The 25,279-nt window shown below is 45.1% G+C and overlaps 1 protein-coding gene across 2 annotated transcripts in view; it reads left to right on the top strand.

Annotated features, from left to right (window-relative positions):
* Window positions 1-2,914: 2,914 nt before the first annotated feature.
* TRMT2B (tRNA methyltransferase 2B) overlaps window positions 2,915-25,279 on the top strand; it is a 42,961-nt gene continuing 20,596 nt past the window's right edge. The window contains exons 1-7 of one of the 2 annotated variants that reach the window (XM_078364280.1): window positions 2,915-3,038; window positions 5,515-5,668; window positions 8,589-8,859; window positions 10,241-10,295; window positions 13,867-14,001; window positions 14,931-15,030; window positions 16,331-16,401. In XM_078364280.1, the coding sequence (XP_078220406.1) occupies window positions 8,612-8,859; window positions 10,241-10,295; window positions 13,867-14,001; window positions 14,931-15,030; window positions 16,331-16,401 (609 nt within the window). In that variant the 5' untranslated portion in view covers window positions 2,915-3,038; window positions 5,515-5,668; window positions 8,589-8,611. The remainder of the gene's footprint in view (window positions 3,039-5,514; window positions 5,669-8,588; window positions 8,860-10,240; window positions 10,296-13,866; window positions 14,002-14,930; window positions 15,031-16,330; window positions 16,402-25,279) is intronic. The other variant, XM_035288122.3, reaches the window with a different exon arrangement.

Raw genomic sequence — 25,279 nt, 5'->3', positions numbered from 1 at the left:
GTATAGTAATGCGATCTCAGCTTACTGCAACTTCTGTCTCCCAGGTTAAGTGATTCTTCTGCCTCAGTTTCCCTAGTAGCTGGGACTACAGGTGTGTACCGCCACACCCAGCTAATTTTTGTATTTTTAGTAGATGGAGTTTCACCCTATTGGCCAGGCTGGCGAACTCCTGACCTTGTGATCTGCCTGCCTCGGCCTCCCAAAATGCTGGGATTACAGGCATGAGCCACCATGCCCAGCCTCTTTCAAACTTTTAAAAGTGTCAGACTCTCAATCTCTCCTGGATCCAGGGAAGGCATAGAAATGGGAAGCCTGGCTGCATTCAAGGAGGTTCTCTACAGATGCAAATTTCCCCCATCTCAGTCCTCTGAACCTGAGGCAGACATTTTGAAAATACAGCAAATAAATTTATTTTGGGGTAAAATATTTTGATTCCTTTTTTGTTTGTTTTGTTTTGAGACAGAGTCTTGCTCTACAGCCAGGTTGAAGTGTAGTGGCTCTATCTTGGCTCACTGCAACCTCCGCCTCCTGGGTTCAAGTGATTTTCTTGCCTCAACCTCCTGAGTAGCTGAGACTACAGGCGTGAGCCACCATGCCTGGTTAATTTGTGTGTGTGTATGTGTTTTTTGTTTTTTTTTTAGGAGAGATGGAGATTCACCGTGTTGGGCAGGGTGGTCTTGATCTCTTAACCTTGTGATCCACCTGCCTTGGCCTTTCAAAGTGCTGAGATTACAGGCGTGAGCCACTGCACCTGGCCCAAATATTTTGATTTCTTTCAGAATGTATGAACACACAGTATATAAACTTATTTTGAATGATAATAGCTAATTTTTTGTGTACTTACTGTGTTCTAAGCACTTTGCCGATATTAACTCATTTAATGTTCATCTTAACCCTAAGAGGTAGGTACAATTATTGTGGACATTTTTTTCACATGATGAAACTGAGACACTGAGCAATTAAATAACTTGCTCAAGTGGGCACAGCTTATAAGTGGCAGATCTGCTGGGTGTGGTGGCTCACTCCTGTAATCCCAGCACTTTGGGAGGCCAAGGCGGGTGGATCACCTGAGGTCAGTAGTTCAAGACCAGCCTGATCAACATGGAGAAACCCCATCTCTATTAAAAATACAAAATTAGCCAGGCATCATGGCCCATGCTATAATCCCAAATACATGAGAGGCTGAGGCAGGAGAATCACTTGAACTCGGAGGCAGAGGTTGTGGGGAGGCGAGATCATGCCTTTCCACTCCAGACAGAGCAAAACTCTGTCTCAAAAAAGAAAAGTGACAGATCTGGGCTTTGAACCCTAGTCTGGCTGACTCAATGTTTGCTGCTATTTGGAGTACTGAGCCTTGTTTAATTTACTACTGTATTCACTAAGGCTAACACATTGCCTTACACATAATAGGCATGTTATGCTTTCAATAAATATTAATAAGTAAAATGTTGACTACAAAGTACTTTCCACTTAAGCACAATTACTTTTTTTTTTTCCGAGACAGAGTCTTGCTCTGTCACCCAGGCTGGAGTGCAATGGTGTGGTCTCGGCTCACTGCAACCTCTGCCTCTCCGGTTCAAGCAATTCTCCTGCCTCAGCCTCCCCAGTAGCTGAGATTACAGGCGCCTGCCACTATGCCCGGCTAATTTTTGTATTTTTAGTAGAGATGGGGTTTCACCATGTTGGCTGGGCTGGTCTCAAACTCCTGACCTTGTGATCTGCCTGCCTCAGCCTCCCAAAGTGCTGGGATTACAGGTGTGAGCCACTGTACACAAACAGCACAATTAAGCGTAAAAATTAAATATCACTACATGTAGGCTCACTTTTTTTTTTTTTTTTTGAGACAGTGTTTCGCTCTTGTTGCCCAGGCTGGAGTGCAATGGTGCCATCTCAGCTCACTGCTGCAACCTCTGCCTCCCAGGTTCAAGCAATTCTTCTGCCTCAGCCTCCCAAGTAGCTGGGATTACAGGCGTGTGCCACCATGCCCCGATAATTGTTTTACTTTTGGTAGAGACAGGGTTTCACCATGTTGGTCAGGCTGGTCTCGAACTCCTGACCTCAGGTAATCCGCCTGCCTTGGCCTCTCAAAGTGCTGGGATTAGAAGTGTGAGCCACCGTGCCCGGCTCTGTAAGTTCACTTTGCTGTAAATTTTACTCTATTAAAGCAGCAATATTTTACAGCACACAGATGTGTGTATACTTCAAGTTCTTTTACTCATGTTGCTGGCTAATGACTCTTCTAAAAATTAGAGGTATTACTGAATGTAGTCCAGGAGGTAGTCAATCAAGCAAAAAGAGACGTCTGGCCTCTTTTTGAGTTCTGTAGTTTGAAGAATAAAATTATTTCTGAGGGTTTAGGATTGAATAGTTTTGAATGCGATCCAGTGAATAAACCATAACATATTTTTCTGATGCAATGTAAAATAGAGAATGAATGCCTGAAAAACCTCACGGCCCAGAATAGGTCTGACTTTTACCAAAGGATGCCATTTCAGGAAACCACCCTGCTTCTCATCTCCCAATCTTTCATCCCGTCATGGATCTGATCTCTGCAATTCTATGATGAGAAAACTATTCCTTGAGTTGGAAGAGTTAAACTGCAAGCACCCCTGGGATGGGTAACGCAGTTATCACTGTAGTGTGAGTTTCTTCTTGTGTCTCTCGTGTAGATCCACCAATGGGACCATGAGGAAAGAGCAGGTGGTGGGCGGGGCCGCGGGGAGGGGAGGAGAGGATAACTTGGAGAAAGAAGGTAGACGGCGGGTTTTAGGGCTGTGAGTACTTTTGAGGAAGGTCTCCACATAAGATTCGCGAGAGGAGTCGAGGTGGCGGGACTAGCCGCCCAGCCGATGGTGGGAGGAGCCTCGCGTTCGGCCGCGCTTGGCGCTTGCCCCGGGTTGGCTGCGCGTGCGGCGGGAGTAGAGGCGCCCTGCGCACCAGGAAGTGACTCTTTCCCCGCCGCAGCAAGCCAGGCCATCCCCTGGCCTTTTACTTTGCCGCCTCAGGTTTGAAAGAGGATTTATTGGTTACAAAGGAAGGTAAGGTGGTTAAATAGCCCAGAGAAACCGATTTAACCCTTGCTTTACAAAAAGCAACCTACTATGCCAAACTGTCCGCGGGGCGGAGAATGGAGGCGGCAGGCGGGGCTGGGGACAGGCCGGACGGTGGCTGCACAAAGTCGTGTACAGCCCAGAGTCGGCCTATGCCCTAACTCCTCCTACTCCCTTACTTTCCGTCTTTCCCGGGCCCTACAGCCCGGTCAAGTTTAGTGGTAGCCTTTCTTAGCGTCTCCTCTTTGTTAACCCTTCCTACGGACACAGTGGGCCGAACTTGCCTAAAGAAGAAGGGAATGGAGGGGCCAGTGGAGTCTTGTAGAGAGAAGGACCTGACTGCATGTTGGCTGCAGTCGGAACGGAGTAGTCAACCCATTTTTTTCGTTTGGTTTAGCAAGGAACAGCGTTTGGGGCTGGTCCAACTGAAGGAAGGGTGAGCAGGGAGTACAAGCAGGACCCTTGTCGGTGGGTAAACATTTTGCTCCAAAAGGAATCCTTGGCCCTGCGTGGGTCAGACCTACCACATAGTCTCTTTGATTTGAACCTCTCTGAGTACTGCAGAATTATTCCTATCTGGGCTACTCTGGAATCCAGGACTCTTTCTGGTCAATTCCTGAGGCAGGTATAGAACAGTCGAGCACAACTGCTCACACACTTATTTTTCTTTTGCTAAGGAAAAAACTCCCAAGCATTTATTTAAAACAGGACGAAATTTCCAAGTAAAGAACCAAGAAAAAAAAAAAGGAAATAAAAAACCAGTACAAAATGTAAAAAGAAAATAATCTCTTCTGTGAACAAATACCTCCCCTGACATTAAGAAACAAAGAAACAGAACTCATCTTGACTGGTATGAGTGTGCTGCCTTGAAAAAGAAATTTCGGCCGGGCACAGTGGCTCACACCTGTAATCCCAGCACTTTGGGAACCTGAGGTGGGTGGATCACCTGAGGCGGGGAATTCCAGACCAGCCTGACCAACATAGAGAAACCCCGTTTCTACTAAAAATACAAAATTACCTGGGAGTGGTAGCGCATGCCTATAATCCCAGCTACTGAGGAGGCTGAGGCAGGAGAATCGCTTGAACCTGGGAGGCGGAGGTTGCAGTGAGCCGAGATTGCACCATTGCACTCCATCCTGGGCAACAAGAGCGAAACTCCGTGTCAAAAAAAAAAGAAAAAAAAATTCACTGCAGAAGTTACTGAATATGACAGTCTCTTTAACCAGAATGATGGCCGGTTGGCACCTTGAAATAATAAGGTCCTATTTTAGACCATACTTGATAATTTGGAAAAGACCTAGATGGACAAGGATCCTCCTGTTGGGGTATAGCGCGAATGAACTACAGTCATGGCAGAGTCACCAGTGAGAGGACCCACACACTCACAAAAAAGTCTAAATGTTGGGGTGGGAATAGCTGTCTTCAAATTCCCCAGCTTCCCTGTCCCTCCTCTGCAAATCCTCAAATGGGCCTGCAGTTTCCTTCTTGCTGACTTCCCTGCTGGCTGGAGGGACAGGACCCCTCTCCTGGATCAGCTCTACTCCCTTCCCTGTAGTCTAGGCTTCAAGGCCACTGGCCTCCCCAGACCCACTTAGTCATTCTTTATTCTGTCTCCTCCCTCTTCATTGATTTCCTTTCTTTGGCTTTTGCTCTTCTCCATATCAAATACATACATTCTCACAGGCCACACACTTTTTTTTTCTTTGAGACAGAGTCTCTCTCTGTCGCCCAGGCTGGAGTGCAGTGGTATGATCTCGGTTCACTGCAACCTCCACCTCCTGGGTTCAAGCCATTCTCCTGCCTCAGTTTCCTGAGTAGCTGGGATTACAGGCACATGCCACCTCACCCAGCTAATTTTTTATATTTTTGGTAGAGATGAGGTTTTGCCATGTTGACCAGGCTGGTCTCGAACTCCTAACCTCAAGTGATTTGCTCACCTCAGCCTCCCAAAGTTCTGGGATTACAGGCATGAGCCACTATGCCTGGCCTTTTTTTTCCGAGACAAGATCTCCCTCCCAGGCTGGAATGCAGTGGTGCAATCATAGCTCACTGAAACCTCAAACTTTTGGGCTCAAGTGATCCTTCTGCCTCAGCCTCCTAAGTAGCTAGAACTACAAGTGTGTGCCACCACACCTGGCTAATTTTTAAATTTTTTTGTAGAGATCAGATCTCACTATGCCAGACTGAGCTCAAACTCTTGGCCTTAAGCAGTCCTCCTGCCTTGGTCTCCCAAAATGCTGGGAGTTACAGGTGTGAGCCACTGTGCCTGGCTGCCACACACTTTTGATAGTATTAACAGGTAGCCCAGGGCAGGCCATAACCTCACTACACTTCAGGAGGCACTCATGTAGAGGGTCAGAAAATTTATGTGTCTGTGTGTGTATGTTGTTTTTTAAATTTTTCACATAACTGTACTTTTCCTCACAGAACTTGAATGCATTATTACATCTTGTCCGTTTCGCAGGTTGGAGATGCTGAGGCATGAAGAAATCAAGTGATTTCTTTGAATCAGAGCCTAAGGAAAGGCAGTGACACACGTTGAACACTGGCTGTCTTAAGCACAGTCCTGAACATGTCATATATATGAACTCTTTTAATTCTCACCCAAACTGTGAAAGGTAGGTGTTTTCAGTCCTATTTGTATAGATGGTGACACTGAGATTCAGAGTGCTGAAGTACTAATATTTTGCCCAAAACCGCATAGCTAGTGATAAGTAGAGCTGGGATTAGAACATGGCTCCAGCTGAGCATGGTGGCTCACGCCTGTAATCCCAGCACTTTGGGAGGTCAAGGCAGGTGGATCACTTGAAGTTGGGAGTTCAAGACCAGCCTGGCCAACATGATGAAACCCCATCTCTACTAAAAATACAGAAGCTAGCTGGATACAGTAGGGGGTGCCTGTAATCCCAGCTACTTAGGAGGCTGAGGCAGGAGAATGGCTTGACCCAGGAAGCAGAGGTTGCAGTGAGCCAAGGATGTGTCACTGTACTCCAGCCTGGGTGACAAAGTAAGACTCTGTTTCAAAAGAAAAGAAAAGAAAGAACATGGCTCTAAAGCCTGTGTTCTTAACTGTACTGTTTTGTTGCCTCTTGCTGGGGGTGTGTTGAGTGGAGGGTACTATCGTTAACACCTGAACACTGGGCCAGCTTAAATATATTCTGTAAAATATTTGAAATCCCCACAAATGTCACATGCTGTGACAGTGACTTCTTTTTTTTTTTTTTTTTTTTGAGATGGTGTTTCGCTCTGTCCTCCAGGCTGGAGTGCAGTGGCGTGATCTTGGCTCACTGTAACCTCTGCTTCCCGGGTTCAAGTGATTCTTCTGCCTCAGCCTCCCAAGTAGGTGGGATTACAGGCATGTGCCACCATGCCCGGCAAATTTTGTATTTTTAGTAGAGACAGGGTTTCTCCATGTTGGTCAGGCTGGTCTCGAACTCCTGACCTCAGGTGATCTGCCCACCTCAGCCTCCCAAAGTGTTGGGATTCAGGCGTGAGCCACTGCGCCTGGCTAACAGTTACTTTCTTTAGTACTTTGTAATCATACAAAATTATGTATGGGCTATGTTGTCATCCTCTAGGTTACTTATCAATCATGGCATATTAATTTAGCAATAATAGAGTGTGTGTGTGTGTGTGTGTGTGTGTGTGTGCGCGCGCGCGCACGTGTAAATATAAAATTCTGAGTTAGGCTGTGACTTAACATTGGGATGAAATCCAAGATAGAGGTTAAAGGCAAAGTACAAATTTCACAGCAGGTTAATAGGATGCCAGGCCAAGTCCATTCAAGTGTCCTAGGCACTTAAAATAGGTGCTTATGGCTGGACATAGTGGCTCGCACCTATAATTCCAGCACTTTGGGAGGCTGAGTTGAGTGTAGGTGTTTGAAACCAGCCTGGGTAACAGCGAGACTCCATCTCATTTTTCTTTTTTTTTTTTTTGAGACAGAGTTTCGCTCTTGTTACCCAGGCTGGAGTGCAGTGGCATGATCTCGGCTCACCACAATCTTTGCCTCCCGGGTTCAAGTGATTCTCCTGCCTCAGCCTCCCGAGTAGCTAATTACAGGCATGTGCCATCATGCCCGGCTAATTCTGTATTTTTAGCAGAGACGGGGTTGCTCCATGTTGGTCAGGCTGGTCTTGAACTCCCAACCTCAGGTGATTCGCTTGCCTTGGCCTCCCAAAGTGCTGAGATTACAGGCGTGAGCCACTTTGCCCAGCCGTTTTTTTTTTTTTTTTTTTTTTTAAGGTGGAGTCCCGTTTTGTCACCCAGCCTGTAGTGCAGAGGCAGGATCTCGGCTTACTGCAACCTCTGCCTCCTGGGTTCAAGCAATTCTCCTGCCTCAGCCTCCCGAGTAGCTGGGATTACAGGGGCCTGCCACCATGCCTGGCTAATTTTTGTATTTTAGTAGAGAAGGATTTCACCATGTTGGCCAGGCTGGTCTCAAACTCCTGATCTCAGGTGATCCGCCTGCCTCGGCTTCTCAAAGTGCTGAGATTACATGCGTGAGTCACCATGCCCAGCCAAAATTGCTTTTCATTAGCCTTCTTATTTCATCTTCTATTTATTTATTTATTTTTGAGAGAGTTTCCAGTGTTGTTGCCCAGGCTGGAGTGCAATGGCACAATCTCAGCTCACTGCAACCTCTGCCTCCCAGGTTCAAGTGATTCTCCTGCCTCACCCTCCCAAGTAGCTGGGATCACAGGCATGTGCCACCACACCTGGCTAATTTTTTATTTTTAGTAGAGACAGGGTTTTGCCAGTTGGCCAGGCTGGTCTCAAACTCCTGATCTCAGGTGATCCACCCTTGTTGACCTCCCAAACTGCTGGAATTACAGGTGTGAGCCACCTTGCCTGGACGTATCTACTATAAATTAAAAGAATGGTGTGGTAATGCACACCTGTAGTCTCAGCTACTTGGAAGGCTCAGGTGGAAGGATTGCTTGGGCCTGGAAAGTTAAGGCTGCAGTGAGCCATGATCATGCCATGGCACTCCAGCCTGGGCAACAGAATGAGACTGTCTCAAAAAAAAAAAAAAAAAAAGTTCAGTGCCATGCCTCCCTGCTTTAGGAAGCTTTTTTGAGCACTCATCAGGAACCAAGCATATTGCATTATTTTGTAACATCTTTCCTGTGTCAGCATTCAGTCTCCTTAATTAGATTATAGCCTTTGTAACCCCTCTGGTATCTAGTGTGGTGTGATGTCTTGTACGTAGTAAGCACTAACTAAACGTCAGCTGCTCGGTTGGTTGTTGGTTAGGAAGGTGGAATAGGGAAAGAGATTGGTCATAGAAATATATCCAGAGAGTTGAACTGTTTCCTGGAGGACAGAGACTATATTTTCCTCATCTCTTTATTTTGGAAGCCTAAGACATACCTTGCATGCAGTAATTCCGTTCTGCTCAACAGGTCTGCTTTTACTGTCTGCTGTGGGCCAGCATTCTGCTAGGTGCTTGAGTTCCATAAGGGTTTATAAATGGATGAATGGGTTTGGGAGTTGTACCTCTATTTCCCAACCTCTGTATGTGTACCTTTCATGCAGGTGGATTTCAGTGTGTTCTTTGAATGGCAGTCCTTAAGAGAAGAGTCCCAATGCACAGCCTCAGATACTTCCTCTCCATGGTGGGTCTCTTCTCCAAACCAGGACTGCTTCCCTCATATGCCAGAAATCCACCAGGATGGTCAAAGCTCTTTCTGGGCACAGTATGTAAGGGAGATTTTACCCATGTGATAGCCACGAAGTATCAGAAAGGACAAAAAAGTCAAAAGAAACCAAGCCATCTTGGACCACTAGATGATTCCTGGCAGGAAAGGTAAGGGCCAGACTGATGTTCTCTCTCCTTAGCAAGTCTAAATCTGTGCATCTACTGAAATTCTGTATTCCTAATGTAACTAGTGTAGCATTACAAGGATTTGAGGGGCCACCTGAGGTAGGATACCCAGGGCAAACTTGAGGACCTCTGAATAATATTGGTGGAAATGCTTTGGGGTTGGATAAACTGTTCTCTTTGTCTTTGTGTTTTTATCAGAAAGAAGATACTAATCTGGGACCTTGTCTTTAATAAGTTCAGGACAGGTTTGCTGAAATTCAGGAACCTAGAATGATATTAGATGGATTGGAGATGAGTAGTCCCATTGCAGCCATATAAGCACAAATATATTTTCTTTCTTTCTTTCTCTCTCTCTTTCTTTTTCTTCTTTCTTTCTTTTTCTCTCTTTCCCTCTTTCTCTACCTTCCCCCTTCCCTCTTCCCCGCTCCCCCCCTCCCCTTCCCCCTTCCCCCTCCCCCCTCCCTTCCCTTCTTCCTTCCTCCTTCCTCCCTTCCTCCCTTTTTTTCCCTTTCCCCCTTCCTCCTTTCCACCTTTCTACCCTTTCCTCCTTCCCCTCTTCCTCCCTTTCCTCCTTTCCCCTTCCCCTTCCCCCCTCCCCTCCCCTCCTTCCCCCTTTCCCCTTTCCACCTCCTTGCTTCTTCCCTTCCTCCCTTTCCCCCTTCCACTCTTCTCTCCCTCCCTCCCTCCCTCCCTCCCTCCTTCCTTCTCTCTCTCTCTCTCTCCCTCTCTCTCTCTCTCTCTCTCTCTCTCTCTCTCTCTCTCTCTCTCTCTCTCTCTCGACAGTCTTGCTCTGTTGGCCAGGCTGGAGTGCACTGGCATGATCTCAGCTCACTGCATCCTCCGTCTCCTGTATTCAAGCAGTTCTCCTGCCTCAGCCCCCCGAGTAGCTGGGATTACAGGCATGTGCCACCACACCCGGCTAATTTTTGTATTTTTAGTGGAGATGGGGGTTCACCACGTTGGCCAGGCTGGTCTTGAACTCCTGACCTCAGGTACTCTGCCCACTTCAGCCTCCCAAAATGCTGGGATTACAGGAGTGAGCCACTGTGCCTGGCCCATAACAAATGTATTTTCTAAGTGAAATTATATTTTAAAAGCATTAGGAAGGTGAGCTGTTTAAAGAAACCCAGCAGTGAAGCCTTTTGTAATATGATTAATTACCTCCTGATAAATCTGGATTTTTCTTATATTAGTTTCACCCACCTGTTCTGCTTTGTTAAGTAGACAACATCAAAATGGGCTCTTCTCCCACACTCCATCTCCCTAGAGGGCACGAGAGTTAGGTCTTCTGAAAGTACCTATGCATAGTGGGTGCTTAGTATATTTATATAATTAAAGAATTGCCTGAATTATTTTATTCAAGGCTGGCTGATGTTGTGACACCACTCTGGAGGTTGAGCTATGAAGAACAGCTCAAGGTAGGTGCCCAGCCTGTCTTCACTGCTGTTTTCGACGAGAATGGTATTAGACTCACAGGAAGCTTGACTGGACATTTATTTATTTTTAATTTTAGTTTTAATTTTTTTTTTGAGACGGAGTCTTTCTCTGTCGCCCAGGCTGGAGTGCGGTGGCGCAGTCTAGGCTCACTGCAACCTCCGTCTCCTGGGTTGAAGCAGTTCTCCTGCCCCAGCCTTCCAAATAGCTGAGATGACAGGCATGTGCCACCACGCCTGGCTAATTTTTGTATTTTTAGTGGAGATAGGGTTTCACCACGTTGGCCAGGCTGGTCTTGAACTCCTGACCTCAAGTGATCTGCCTGCCTCAGTCTCTCAAATTGCTGAGATTACAGGCTTGAGCCACTGTGCTATGCCTTGACTGGACAGTTCTATGCTGATGCCCAAGTAGCTCTTTAAAATTATTATGCCATTGACTCCAAAATTGGAACTTGAGGCCAATTATATCTTCCTCACTCTAGACCCACAGATCCAAATGTCTGTTTCCTCTCTTCCTTCCTTTTTTTATTATACTTAGAGCTCTGTGTATGTGAGTAGCAGTGCTCTTACTGTTTCACATGTAGCTGTACTTTCCAACATGGTAGCCACTAGCCATGTTGCTATTTAAATTTGAGTACAGTCAATTCTATTGTTTAATTCTAAACAAGCTCTATTACTTATTTAGAAAAGAGAAATTTGTTCTAACTAATTGACATATTAGGGAAAATTTGAGCATAGTACAAATTTCATGTTTGCTTAGGAGTAATTTTGTCCATAAGAAATGCTAGATATTTGTCTTGAATATATGGCTGCCTTGGAAAAAAAAAAAGAAAAAAAGAAATGCTAGATGAAAGGAGACCATAGCTGGGTGGCTCACACCTGTAATATCAGCACTTTGGGAGGTTGAGGTGGGCAGATCACAAGGTCAGGAGTTCAAGAGCAGCCTGACCAACAATGGTAAAACCCTATCTCTACTAAAAATACAAAAATTAACTGGGCATGGTGGCACACGCCTGTACTCCCAGCTACTCGGGAGGCTGAGGCAGGAAAATCGCTTGAAGCCAGGAGGTGAAGGTTGCAGTGAGCTAAGATTGCACCATTGTACTCCTGCCTGGGTGGCAGAGTGGGACTCCATCTCAAAAAAAAAAAAAAAAGAAAAGGAAAGAAAGGAGACCATGCTCAGTTGAACACATAAAATGAATGCATGCACACACCTCAAACGTCTACCAGCTCCCTTAGTAGAATTTTCCATCTGACTCACGTAGCCCTCTTTTTACGACTTCATGACAACTCCAAGCTGCAATTCTTTGCAATTCTTTTTTTTTGAGACAGAATTTGGCTCTGTTGCCCAGGCTGGAATGCAGCACGTGATCTTGGCTCACTGCAACCTCCCAAGTTCAAGTGATTCTCCAGCCTCAGCCTCCTGAGTAGGTGTGACTATAGGCACATGTCACCATGCCCGGCTAATTTGTGTATTTTTTAGTAGAGACAGGGTTTCACCATGTTGGCCAGGCTGGTCTTGAACTCCTGACCTCCTGATCCGCCTGCCTTGGCCTCCCCAAGTTCTAGGATTACAGGTGTGAGTCACCACACCTGGCCCAAGCTGCAATTTTTCTGATACCCACTTCCATAATTTAACTTCAGGTCATCGTTAGGGTTAAGTGTTATCCTTATTGTAGTAGTCATCTATCTATCTGTCTGTCTGTCTGTCTGTCTGTCTTTTCTTCCTTCCTTTTTTTTTTTTTTTTTTTGAGATAATGTCTCACTCTGTCACCCAGGCTGGAATGCAGACGTATGATTATGGCTCACTGCAAGCTCTGCCTTCAGGGTTCAAGGGATCCTCTCACCTCAGCCTCCCTAGTAGCTGGGACTATAGGCATGTACCACTATGCCTGGCTAATTTTTTGTAGAAACAGGGTTTTGTCATGTTGCCCAGGCTGGTCTTGAACTCCTGGATGCAAGCGATCTGCCTACTTCAGACTCCCAAAATGTTGGGATTATAGGCGGGAGCCACCATACTTAGTTTATTATTCATATTTCTTAACCATTTGCCATGTACAGAACAGTGCTGCTGTTTTTATTAGGTTCTTATCTTTTCTGTGGGTGTTACTGATAAAGTTTTAGAAATTTTTATGCCTAATCCTCTTTTTCCCATGAGCCTTGAGCTCTTTTTGTAAGTGATTTTGCATAGTGTGGTGTAGGAACACTTACGTCACGTTACAGCAGGGCTGATTCTGTAAGTTAATTAAAATTAAGATTAAAAATTTAGGCCAGTCATAGTGGCTAACCCATGTAATCCTAGCACTTTGGGAGGATGAGGCAGGTGGATCGCTTGAGCCCAGGAGTTTGAGACCAGCCTGGGCAATATAATGAAAACCCATCTCTACTAAAAATACAAAAAATTAGCCAGGTATGGTGGCATGTGCCTGTAGTCCCAGCTACTTGGGAGGCGGAGGTGGGAGGATCACCTGAGCTTAGGAAATCAAGGCTGCAGTGAGCCAATCACCACTGCACTCCAGATTGGGTGATGGGACTGAGACCCTCCCTCTAAAAAAAAACTAAAAAAAAAAAAAAATTTAGGCCGGGTGTGATAGCTCATGCCTGTAATCCCAACACTTTGGGAGGCCGAGGTGGGTGGATCACCTGAGGCCAGGAGTTCGAGACCAGTCTGACCAACATGGAGAAACCCTGTCTCTACTAAAAATACAAAATCAGCTGGGCTTGATGGTGTGTGCCTGTAGTCCCAGCTACTTGGGAGGCTGAAGAAGGAGAATTGCTTGAACCTGGGAGGCAGAGGTTGCGGTGAGCCAAGATTGCACCACTGCATTCCAGCCTGGGTGACAAGAGTGAGACTCTGTCTCAAAAAAAAAATTTAGTTCTTCATTCCCACTGACCACATTTCAAGTGCTCTGTAACCACATATGGCTAGTGGCTACTGTATACATAGAACACAGTGCAAACAGAACATTTCCATTGTGGAAAGCTCTACTGGACAGAACTGACATATACCTCGAGTGTTCAGTCTGAAAGGGCAGGTAAAATGATCAGCTTACACAAGAGCTCACTCTTGACCTTTCCTCGATAACTTTTTAGGTCTGTTCTTGTTCTATCATTCTGGGTTCCTCAACTGTTGAGACCATGAGCCAAGAATCTGTGGCACACTCTTCTTTTGTCCTGTTTGTTTTTCATTCTTTGCAGTGAAGCTACAAAAGTATTTAGTTTCTTTTTCTTTTTTTTTTGAGATGGACTTTCGCTCTTGCTGCCCAGGCTGGAGTGCAGTGGCGCAGTCTTGGCTCACTGCAACCTCTGTCTCTTAAGTTCAAGTGATTCTTCTGCCTCAGCCTCCTGGGTAGCTGGGATTACAGCCATGAGCCACCACGCCTGGCTAATTTTTGTATTTTTAGTAGAGATGGGGTATCTCCATGTTGGTCAGGCTGGTCTCTAACTCCCAACCTCGGGTGATCTGCCCACCTCGGCCTCCCAAAGTGTTGGGATAATAAGTGTGAGCCACCATGCCCTGCCCATATTTCATTTCATTGCTTATATTCTTTTGCAGGTTAAATTTGAAGCTCAGAAGAAAATTTTACAAAGACTAGAGTCTTACATCCAAATGCTCAATGGAGTCGATGTGACAACAGCTGTACCCAAATCTGAGAGGCTCTCTTGTCTTCTCCATCCTATTATACCCTCTGTAAGCCCCCACCTCCTTATTCCTTATCTACTAAGTCCCCTTAATGCTGGATTCAGAGTCCAGAGTGCTCACCATTACACCATGGAACCGCGTGTCATGTCCCCTTAATGCTAATAACATCAGCTAATATTTAATGAGTACTTTCTGGGGACCAGGCCCTATGCTAAATGATTGTCATGTATCATTATCACATTTTACTGTTAACAATAACCTGGAGGGGTAAATAGTATCATTTTATAGATGAAGACATTGAGACCCAGAGAGATTCAGTAATTTGCCTAGGACACATATCTGGAAAGGGCCAGAGCTGAAACTCACAGCTATCTGAAGAGAGGTCTATTTGATAGAGAACGCATTGTATCAACCACTTCACTATTACTTAGAAAGATTAGAAAGAATCTTAGAAAGATTCCAAACTTTGGAAACCTTTCACCCTGCCATCCCCATGCAGTTTGCCCATGTAACATTGGAAACCTTTTTAATGTGGCCTCAGAGGAGTGGAATCTCATTTATTGCAGGGGTTAGCAGACTACAGCTTTTAGGCCAATTCTGTCTTGCTGCCTGATTGTGTAAAGTTTTATTGGAACACAGCCAGGCTCACTTGTTTATGTACTGTCTATGGCTGCTTTTGTCCTACGATGGCAGAGTTGAATAGTTACAGCTGGGACCATATGGCCTGCAAAGCCTAAAATATTTGCTCTCTGGCTCTTGACATAAGTAGTTTGTTGACTCCTGCTTTATGGCAAGATTGGAACTCCCCTTCTATGGACTGTCTTGATCTTCTTGGCCATAGACTTTCACATATGCCATACCTTCCAAGCAAACCTCATTTGTCCTCATCCAGAGAACATTCCTGCTTTCCCTTTATTGTTATCCTCCTTGGTTTCCTTTGACCTCTTGTCCCCCTCCTGTCCTTCTGCCCTCTCCAGCCTGTCATCAATGGTTACCGAAATAAGTCCACCTTCTCTGTGAACCGAGGTCCAGATGGCAATCCAAAGACCGTGGGGTACTACCTGGGTACTTGGAGAGGTCAGTTGAAAGTTGTACAAACCAAAGACTGAAGAGGAATGAAAGGGCGCAGAGAAGTGTCAGTAGAAGTGGAAAATACGGTGGCCTTAAGATTAAATTAGAAGTCTTTGACTCAGAACATGATCACAAGGTTGATTGTGGATACTTCTGATGGGTAGTCATTGTAACACAGTGATAGAAAACACAATCCTCACCCTTTCTTCCTCTAAAAGCCATATGCCTGATACCTAGTAAACACTTAGTAAATGCTGGCATTGTTGTCATCATTTTATGCTACTTTCTGCAGTGGGAACAGTCTCCTCGTTAGTGTTGCCTTCCTATTTCACATCCCCATATCTTTGAAAATTATTTCTCTGGTAAATTTACCTTAAGAGAATTGGTAGGGGAGGTATGTAGTGGTAAGGAGAATCATTGTGGCTTATTTCTGAGATTTAATTTCAGTTATCTGTTCCCAGATTCCATTCCTGAGCTTGCTTGCTTTTCTTTTTCTTTTTTCTGAGATGGAGTCTTGTACTGTCACCCAGGCTTGAGTGCAGTGGTATGATCTTGGGGTTACTGCAACCTCCACCTCCCAGGTTCAAGCAATTCTCCTGCCCCAGCCTCCAAGTTAGCTGGGATTACAGGCGTGCGCCACCACACCCAGCTAATTTTTTTATTTTTAGTAGAGACAGGGTTTTGCCATGTTGACCAGGCTGCTCTTGATCTCCTGACCTCAGGTGATCCACCCACGTCAGCCTCCCCAAGTTCTGTGATTACAGGCATGAGCCACTGTGCTCAGCCCATTCCTGAGCTTTCTGTTTGCCCATTTTCAATAAATCCACTTGAAATGCCATCATTTTGTATTAGTCACACTGTTTAATATCCATATGTCTTAAAGGGCATGCACTTGGCTTTTTTCCCTCCTGTGTGCTGAATTAAATGACTGATGTTAGTGTTCTTTTATTCAGTAACAGAAAATAAAACCCATTATATTTTTTCTTTTTTTTCCCCATACAATTCTGCTTATGTAAAAACCAATTGTATTTTATTTCCCTCTTAAAATCTGAACAGAAAGCAGGCATTGTCATATAGTGCATTTGGGGCTTGAGAGAAAATGTTGAGGAGTAGCTCCATAAGGAATTCACTACTTACTGGCTAGACCAGGAGATAATTAGGTTTTCTCTGAAAAGTGGCCATGAGCTTGTATTTACGCTTTCATATCTATATGTGCCACTTTGACAATGGAAATTTGAGTTGCCAGGCATTTTTTTTAAATAGTCTTTTAAAAGTAAAACCATGTAAATTCTTTTTCTTTCCGTAGGTGGGAACATTGTCTGTGTGCAGTCTAATCATCTGAAAAACATCCCTGAGAAACATAGTCAAGTGGCACAGGTAAAAAGGAACAAAGGTTGGTTGAGGATGACCTGGGGCATTGTAGTCTACAACAGCAGCATCCCTGACATTTTGATAATAGAGCCAATTCTAGTGCTGGAGGGAAGCAGGGGCTCTGTACTGAAAGCATACCTCCTAACTATGGAGAGAATATTGTTAGTTTTTCATTTCAGGGAGAGGGAGAGGGGAACAGAGAATTGTGTCCATTGTAAATGTCAGGCTTCCAGGGACTTTCATTGTAGGGATGTATTTTTAGCAACTGTCATTCATGTGTCTGAAATATTTGGAAGACTAGTGTTTTCAGCAGAACAGAATTGAGGAATATGAGATGTAGAAGTGGTGATAAGATTGTACATCATGAGCTTGGGCTCTGAGATATTTCTTTCTTTTCTTTCTTTGAGACAGTCTTGCTGTGTTGCCCAGACTGGAGTGCAGTGGCACAATCTTGGCTCATTGCAAACTCTGCCTCACAGGTTCAATCGATCTGCCTGCCTTAGCTTCTCGAGTAGTTGGGATTACAGGCACCTGCTACCACGCCCAGCTAATTTTTGTATTTTTAGTAGAGATAGGGTTTCACCATGTTGGCCAGGCTGGTCTTGAACTCCTGATCTCATGATCCACCTACCTTGGCCTCCCATAGTGCTGGGATCCCTCAGGCCACTGCACCCGGCCTCCCTCCCTCCTTCCCTTCCACCATGTTACATAGGCTGGTCTCGATCTCCTGAAGCAGTACTCCCACCTCTATGTCCCAGAGTGTGCTAGGATTATAGGCATGAGCTACCGCTCCTGGCCTCTGAGACTTTTTTAAAATTTCTTTTGAGACAGTCTCACTCTGTCACCTAGGTGGAGTGCTGCAGAGGCATGATCTCAGCTTATTGCAACTCCCACCTCCTGGGTTCAAACAATTCTTATGCCTCAGCCTCCAGAGTAGCTGGGACTACAGGCCCACACCACCATACCTAGCTAATTTTTGTATTTTTAATAGAGATGGAGTTTCACCGTATTGGCCAGTCTTGTCTTGAACTCCTGACCTCAAGTGATCCACCCGCCTCAGCCTCCCAAAGTGCTGGGATTAGAGGCCTTAGCCACCACACCTGGCTTCTTTCTAGTTCTTTATGTCAAATTACTGTGTCCCTTGAAATAATTCTTCTCTTTGCAGTTAAGCCACTAACTAGGATGCTTGATACACAGGTTCTTTTTTTTGTTTTCATTTTGCTTTCAAATTTTACAGATTCTTTAAAATTTGTTTTGTTTTATACTTCTTTTTTTTTTTTTTTTTGAGACAGAGTCTCGCTCTGTCGCCAGGTGCCAGGCTGGAGTACAGTGGTGTGATCTCGGCTCACTGCAACCTCTGCCTCCTGGGTTCAAGCAATTCTCTTGCCTCAGCCTCCCGAGTAGCTGGGACTACAGACGTGCGCCACCATACCCAGCTAATTTGTATATTTTTCTAGTAGAGATGGGGTTTCACCATGTTGGCCAGGATGGTCTTGATCTCTTGATCTCGTGATCCGCCTGCCTTGGCCTCCTAAAGTGTTGGGATTACAGGCATGAGCCACTGCGCCCGGCCTGTTTTATACTTCTTAAAAATATTTACATGGTTCCAAAATCACATCTATAAGATAAAGGTATATTCAGAGAAGTCTAGCTTTTACCTCTGACCCCGCTACCCAGTTCCCTCCCTCTCATGGGTAACAATTTTTATTGTTTTTGCTGATTTAAGAAAATGTAGGCCGGGTATAGTGGCTCATGCCTGTAATCCCAGCACTTTGGGAGGCTGAGGCGGGTGGATCACTTGAGATCAGGAGCTCAAGACCGTCCTGGCCAACATGGCTAAACCCCATCTCCACTAAAAGTATAAAAATTAGCCTTGCTTGGTGGTGCATGCCTGTAGTCCTAGCTACTCAGGAGGCTGAGGTATGAGAATCACTTGAACCCAGAAGGTGGAGGTTGCAGTGAGCTGAGATCGCACCATTGTACTCCAGCCTGGGTGACAGAGCAAGACCATGTTTCAAAAAAAATATGTAAGTAGATATTCGTATCTTCCCCCCTTTCATAGTTAAAGGCAGCTTACTATATACATTGTTCTGTACTTTGATTTTTTTTCACATAATAATATACTTCATTTTTTATAGTTGAATAGGCCTATATATTAATAGTATAATGTATTTTACATCTTTTTGTTTTTATTGGCATGAATAATTACCTCATTTTTCCATTTGCTTTGTTTTCTGTAAGCCAATTGTTAATTTCTTTTTCTTTTTCTTTTTCTTTCTTTTTTCTCTTGTAGCCCAGACTGGATTACAATGGCGTGGTCTTGGCTCACTGCAATCTTTGCCTCCCAGGTTCAAGCAGTTTTCCTGCCTCAGCCTCCCAAGTAGCTGGGATTACAGGGGCCCGCCACCATGCCTGGCTGTTGTTTGTAATTTTAGTAGAGACAGGATTTCACCATGTTGGCCAGGCTGATCGGGAACTCCTGACCTCAAGTGATTCACCCACCTTGGCCTCCCAAAGTGCTGGGATTACAGGCGTGAGCCATTGTGCCTGGCCGATAATTTCTTTCCAAATGCTTTATATGCTTTGTCAGATATTCATCAATATTTTCCATGAACTCAAAAGCTTCAGTTTAAGTTTTTTCCTGAAGACCTTTTTTCCTGGAGTCTACTATCTTAGGCTCAGCCTGTCTTCTGCATGGCTGTTATCCTGGGGCGTCTTTGGCTGCTCTCTAGTCTTGTCTCCCTTGTTTCTCAGCTGCCCTGTCTTTCTTTTCAATTTACACCCTCATTTGGTTAGAGTAACCTCCACTAGGTTCCCAAGGAAGGGTGCATAGGAGGTAAATTTTTAGAGTCTGTATGTCTGTATCTCCTTTTTTGCTTCCTTGCTTTCTTGCTTTCTCTCCCTTCCTTCTCTCCTTTTCTTCTTTTCTTTTCTTTCTTTCTTGCTTTGTCACCCAGGCTGGAGTGCAGTGGCATGATCTCAGCTCACTACAACCTCCACCTCCTGGATTTAAGCAATTCTTCTGCCTCAGCCTCCCAATTAGCTAAGATAACAAACAGGTACATGCCACCACGCCCCGCTAATTTTTGTATTTTTAGTAGAGATGAGGTTTTTCCATTTTGGTCAAGCTGGTCTCGAACTCCTGACCTCAGGCGATCTGCCCACCTCAGCCTCCCAAAGTGCTGGGATTACAGACGTGAGCCACTTTGCCTAGCTAGCCTTGCTTTTTCATCCAGGCTAGAGTTCAGTAGCATGATTACAACTCACTGCAGCCTCGACCTCTCAGGCTCAGGCGATCCTCCCACCTCAACATCCTGAGTAGCTGAGACCACAGGTGCGAGCCACCATGCCTGGTTGATTTTGTTAATTTTTTGTATAGACAGGGTCTTGCTATGTTGCGCAGGCTGGCCTCAAACTTTTGGACTCAAGTAATCTTCCCACTTCAGCCTCCCAAAGTGCTGGGATTAGTGAGATGAGCCACCAGGTCTGGCTACCTTTATAAATTTGAATATACTATTTCAGTTTCATCTGGCTGCCAATGCTGTATAAGTCTAAATGCTACTTTAAGTTCTGATCCTTTGTAGATAATCACCCCCACCACCCCCGCACACATGCACACATGCACAGATGTGTGTGCACATACAGATACTTTTTTCTATAGAAGCTTTTAGAAACCTATCTTTTTTTGTTCGTTTGGGTGATGGGGTCTCACTCTGTCACCTAGGCTGCAGAGCAGTGGTGCCATCTCGGCTCACTGTGACCTGCACCTCCCAGGTTCAAGTGATTCTCATGGCTAAGCCTCCCAAGTAGCTGGGATTACAGGTGTCCACCACCATGCCTGGCTAATTTTTGCATTTTTAGTAGAGATGGGCTTTCACCATGTTGGCCAGGCTGGTCTCAAACTCCTGATCACAAGTGATCCACTTGCCTCGGCCTCTCAAAGTGTTGGCATTACAGGTGTGAGCCACTGAGCCAGGCCTAGGAACCTATCTTTATTCCTGTGATTTTATGACTATGTGGGCTTTTATTTCATTCATTGTGGTAGGTACTTTCTAGGCATTGGTTTTTCTGGAAATTCATTTCCAGAAAATTCATTTATTCCAAAACAATAAAACAGGACAGTTTCCCACAATTTCAGATGTGGGAAATTGTCCTGTTTTATTGCTTTGATTATTCCCACTCCCTCTTTTTCATGTTTTTTTTTCCTGAGACAGCGTCTTACTTTGTTGTCTAGGCTGGAGTGCAGTGGCGCAATCTCAGCTCACTGCAACCTCCACCTTCCAGGTTCAGGTGATACTCCTGCCTCAGCCTCCCGGGCAGCTGGGATTATATGTGCCTGCCACCATGCCCAGCTAATTTTTATATATATATTTTTTTTTATAAAGATGGGGTTTCACCATGTTGGTTAGGCTGGTCTTGAACTCTTGCCTCAGGTGATCCACCTGCCTTGGCCTCGAAAGTGCTTGGATTACAGGCGTGAGTCACCATGCCCAGCCCTAATTTTTGTATTTTTAATAGAGACGTGGTTTCACCATCTTGGCCAGCCTGGTCTTGAACTCTTGACCTCAAGTGATCCACCTGCCTTGGCCTCCCAAAGTGCTCAGATTACAGACGTGAGCTACCTCATCTGGCCCTTCTCCCTAATTGTTTTTTGTTTTTTTTTTATTAATTTAGACAGAGTCTCCTTCTGTGGCCCAGGCTGGAGTGCAGTGGCGGGATCTTGGCTCACTGCAACCTCCACCCCCTGCGTTCAAGTGATTCTCCTGCCTCAGCCTCCTGCCTCGAGAGTAGCTTGGATTATAGGTGCCTGCCACCATGTGTGGCTAATTTTTGTATTTTTAGTAGAGCCAGGGTTTCACCAGGTTGGCCTGGCTGGTCTTGAACTCCTGACCTCAAATAATTCACCCATCTTGGCCTCCCAAAGTGTTGGGATTACAGGTGGGCCTACTCCTCTCCCTCATTTTCTTTTCTTTTTTTTTTTTTTGAGATGGAGTCTTGCTTTTTTCGCCCAGGCTGGAGTGCAATGGAGCCATCTTGGCTCACTGCAGCCTCCACCTCCTGGGTTCAAGCAATTCTCCTGCCTCAGGCTCCTGAGTAGCTGGGATTACAGGCATGTACTTGGGTTATTTTTGTATGTTTATTAGAGACAGGATTTCACCATGTTGGCAAGGCTGATCTCAAACTCCTGACCTCATGATCCACCCACCATGGCCTCCCAAAGTGCTAGTATTACAGGTGGGAGCCACTGCGCCCAGCTCTCCCTCATTTTCTATGTGCTCTCTATGCTTCCTGTTACTTACATTAGGGGACTTCATGGATTGCTTCTGTCGTCATCTGCTCATTTCTGTCTCCTATTTTTCGTCTCTGCCTTTTTGTTCTTTCTGTGAAATTTTGTTGACCTACATACTAACAACTTTATTGAATTTGTCTCATCATTGTATCTTTAATTCTCAAAAGCTTTTTCTTGTTCTTTAATCGCTAGTTTCGTGTAGCATTATGTTCTTTTTAGTCATGTAACATTTACCTATCTTTCTATTTTTTTTTTTTTTCCTGAATCAGAGTTTTGCTCTTATTGCCCAGGCTGGAGAGCAATGGTGTGATCTCGGCTCACTGCAGCCTCTGCCCTCCCAGGTTCAAGCGATTCTCCTGCCTTAGCCTCCCAAGTAGCTGGGATTATAGGTGCGTGCCACCACACCCAGCTAATCTTTGTATTTTTTTTCCTTTTTTTTTCTCTTTTCTTAAATTTTTGTATTTTTAATAGAGATGGGGTTAAGCCATGTTGGCCAGGCTAGTGTTGAACTTCTGACCTCAGGTGATCTGCCCACCTTGGCTTCCCAAAGTGCTGGGATTGTAATCCCTGTAGGCTTGAGCCACTGGGCCCAGCCTCTATTTGCCTTTTTTTTTTTCCTTTTTTTCTTTTTTTGAGATGGAGTTTAGCTCTTGTTGCCCAGGCTGGAGTGCAATGGCGTGATGGCTCACTGCAACCTCCACCTCCCGGGTTTAAGTGATTCTCTTGCCTCAGCCTCCCGAGTAGCTGGGATTATAGGCACGTGCCACCACGCCCGGCTAATTTTGTATTTTTTTTTTTAGAAGTGGGGTTTCACCATGTTGTCCAGGCTAGTCTCAAACTGGTGACCTCAGGTGATCCACTCGCCTCAGCCTCCCAAAGTGCTAGGATTACAGGCCACGGTGAGCCACCGTGCCTGGTGCTCTATTTGCTTTTTTTCCTGTTTCAATTGTCTATTTCCTTCTGGATTTTTTTCCCATTTATTTTTTTTTGGGCATTGTCTTTTATAATGGAGGTACTAATCAAATAGCTGGTAATACTTGGCTGGATATTCATGTTTAAGAGTGAGGCCTTAGGACTGGCGTGGTGGCTCATGCCTATAATCCTTGCAGTTTGGGAGGGTGAGGTGGGCGAAATACTTGAGTTTAAGAGTTCAGGACCAGCCTGGGCAACATGGCAAAACCCTGTCTTTTCTAAAAATAAAAAAAAATTAGCTGGGTGTGGTGGTGCACACCTGTAGTCCCAGCTCCTTTGGGGACTGAGACAGGAAGATTGCTTGAATCCAGCCGAGATGGTGCCACTGCACTCCAAAGCGGGTGACAGAGCAAGACCCTGTCTCAAAAAAAAAATAGGCTTTGACCAGTTAATAGTTCATCTTGAGTGGGTTTACTGATTCTCAGATTTACTGCTAGTGATTGTGAACAGGTCTTCCGTGTCTGTGGTCTCTGTCTCTTGAGTTATTTTTTCTGGGGCTATTCAGTTCCTCTAGAGAATTATATCCAAATCTCCTGCCTGGCTGCTGGCCTTCTGGAATGAGGTATAGAAAAGGGCCCAGAGCTCCTACCAGTAAGAATGCAGATTTATATAGACTCTTCCTGCCTCCATCTCTCTACCACCACCACTGTGCCTGGTATCCAAGTTCTGAACTTTGATGGTTCCACTTTCTCCTGAGAAAAACACCTTCAGTCTCCTGGTAGAGGAACATGAAAGTTTTTGGTAGGGTGAAGACATTTGCCAGTTTTTGTTTGTTTGTTTGTTTGACACAGAGTCCTACTCTGTTGCTGGATGGAGTGTAGTGGTGGGCTCGGCCCACTATAATTCACCTCGTGGGTTCAAGTGATTCTTGTGCCTCAGCCTTGCAAGTAACTGGGACAACAGGCATGTGCCACCATGCCCGACTAATTTTTGTATTTTTAGTAGAGACAGAGTTTCACCATGTTGGCCAGGCTGGTCTTGAACTCCTGACCTCAAATGATCCACCCGCCTCAGCCTCCTAAAGTGCTGGGATTACAGGTGTAAGCCACTGCGCCTGGCCAACGTTTGCCAGTTTTGTGTCCAGACTTTTTAACCAAACCCTGAGTTTAGTCATGCATCTTACCCCATATCAGCTTCCTGCAGTATTTTGCACCTTTAAGTGTGAGCCTTACCAGGATTGTGTAGGGCAGATAAGCCTTTTGACTTAGGTTCCCCTCTGTGGTCACTCCAGATGTAGCTTCTTTCACCTAGCTAAGTCACTTCACTCTGCTGTCCGTCTTCTGAGACTTTATTAGAGTTTGCTTTTCTGTTGTCTTCTCTCCCATTTCCTTTGTTGTTTCTTTAATTTATTTATTCAACTAGTACTGTTGTATCCCAATAAGTGCAAGGCACTATTTTAGATGCTTAGGATACAGTAATGAAGAAAGTAAGTTCCTTTCCCTTATGGAACTTAAATTTTTGTTGTGGGGGAGACAGATTTTTTATAAAAAAAAAATTAATCATATGATATGTTGAAAGGTGATAAGTGCCATGGGAGAAAATAGAGTAAGGAGGATAAGAAGTTTTGGGGGCTGAAGGAAGTATGGGTTGTTACTTTATTTATTTTATTTTATTTATTTTGAGATCGAGTCTCGCTCTGTTGCCCAGGCTGGAGTACAATGGCATGATCTTGGCTCACTGCAACCTCTGCCTCCTGGATTCAAGTGATTCTTCTGCTTCAGCCTCCCAAGTAGCTGAGATTACAGGCATGTGCTACCACATCCAGCTAATTTTTTTTTTTTAAGACGGAGTCTTCCTGTGTCTCCCAGGCAGGAGTACAGTGGCGCAATCTTGGCTCGCTGCACCCTCTGACTCCTGGGGTCAAGCAATTCTGCCTCAGCCTCCTGAGTAGCTAAGATTATAGGCATGCACCACCACACTGGCTAATTTTTTTGTATTTTTAGTAGAGATGGGGTTTCACCATATTGGCCAGGCTGGTCTCAAACTCCTGACCTTGTGATCCACCCGCCTCGCCTCCCAAAGTGCTGGGATTATAGGCGTGAGCCATCATGCCTGGCCAGATTTTTATTTATTTTATTTTATTTTATTTTTGAGATAGAGTCTCGCTCTGTTGCCAGGCCCCAGGCTGGAGTGCAGTGGTGTGATCTCAGCTCACTGCAACATCCGCCTCACAGGTTCAAGCAATTCTCCTGTTTCAGCCTCCCAAGTAACTGGGACTACAGGTGCATGCCACCATGTCCAGCTAATTTTTCTATTTTTTTTAGTAGAGACAGTGTTTCACCATGTTGGCCAGGATGGTCTCAATCTCTTGACCTCGTGATCCACCCGCCTCGGCCTCCCTAAGTGCTGGGATTATAGGCATGAGCCATGGTGCCCAGTCCAGCTTTTTATGTTTTTGATAATGACGGGGGTTTCACTATTTTGGTCAGGGTGGTCTTGAACTCCTGACCTCAAGTGATCTACCCACTTCAGCCTCCCCAAGTGTTGAGTTTATAGGTGTGAGCCAACACACCCAGCCTAGGTTGTAATTTTAAATAGGGTCAAGGTAGGCTTCTTTGAGAGAATGATATTTGAATAAAGTAATGATTCTCAATTGAGGGCAGTTTTGTTCTGCAGGCAGTG

This window comes from Callithrix jacchus, chromosome X (assembly GCF_049354715.1).
Source record: "Callithrix jacchus isolate 240 chromosome X, calJac240_pri, whole genome shotgun sequence".
NCBI lineage: Eukaryota > Metazoa > Chordata > Mammalia > Primates > Cebidae > Callithrix > Callithrix jacchus.
Note: the sequence above shows the minus strand (reverse complement) of the source record. Positions and strands in the feature narration are given on the sequence as shown.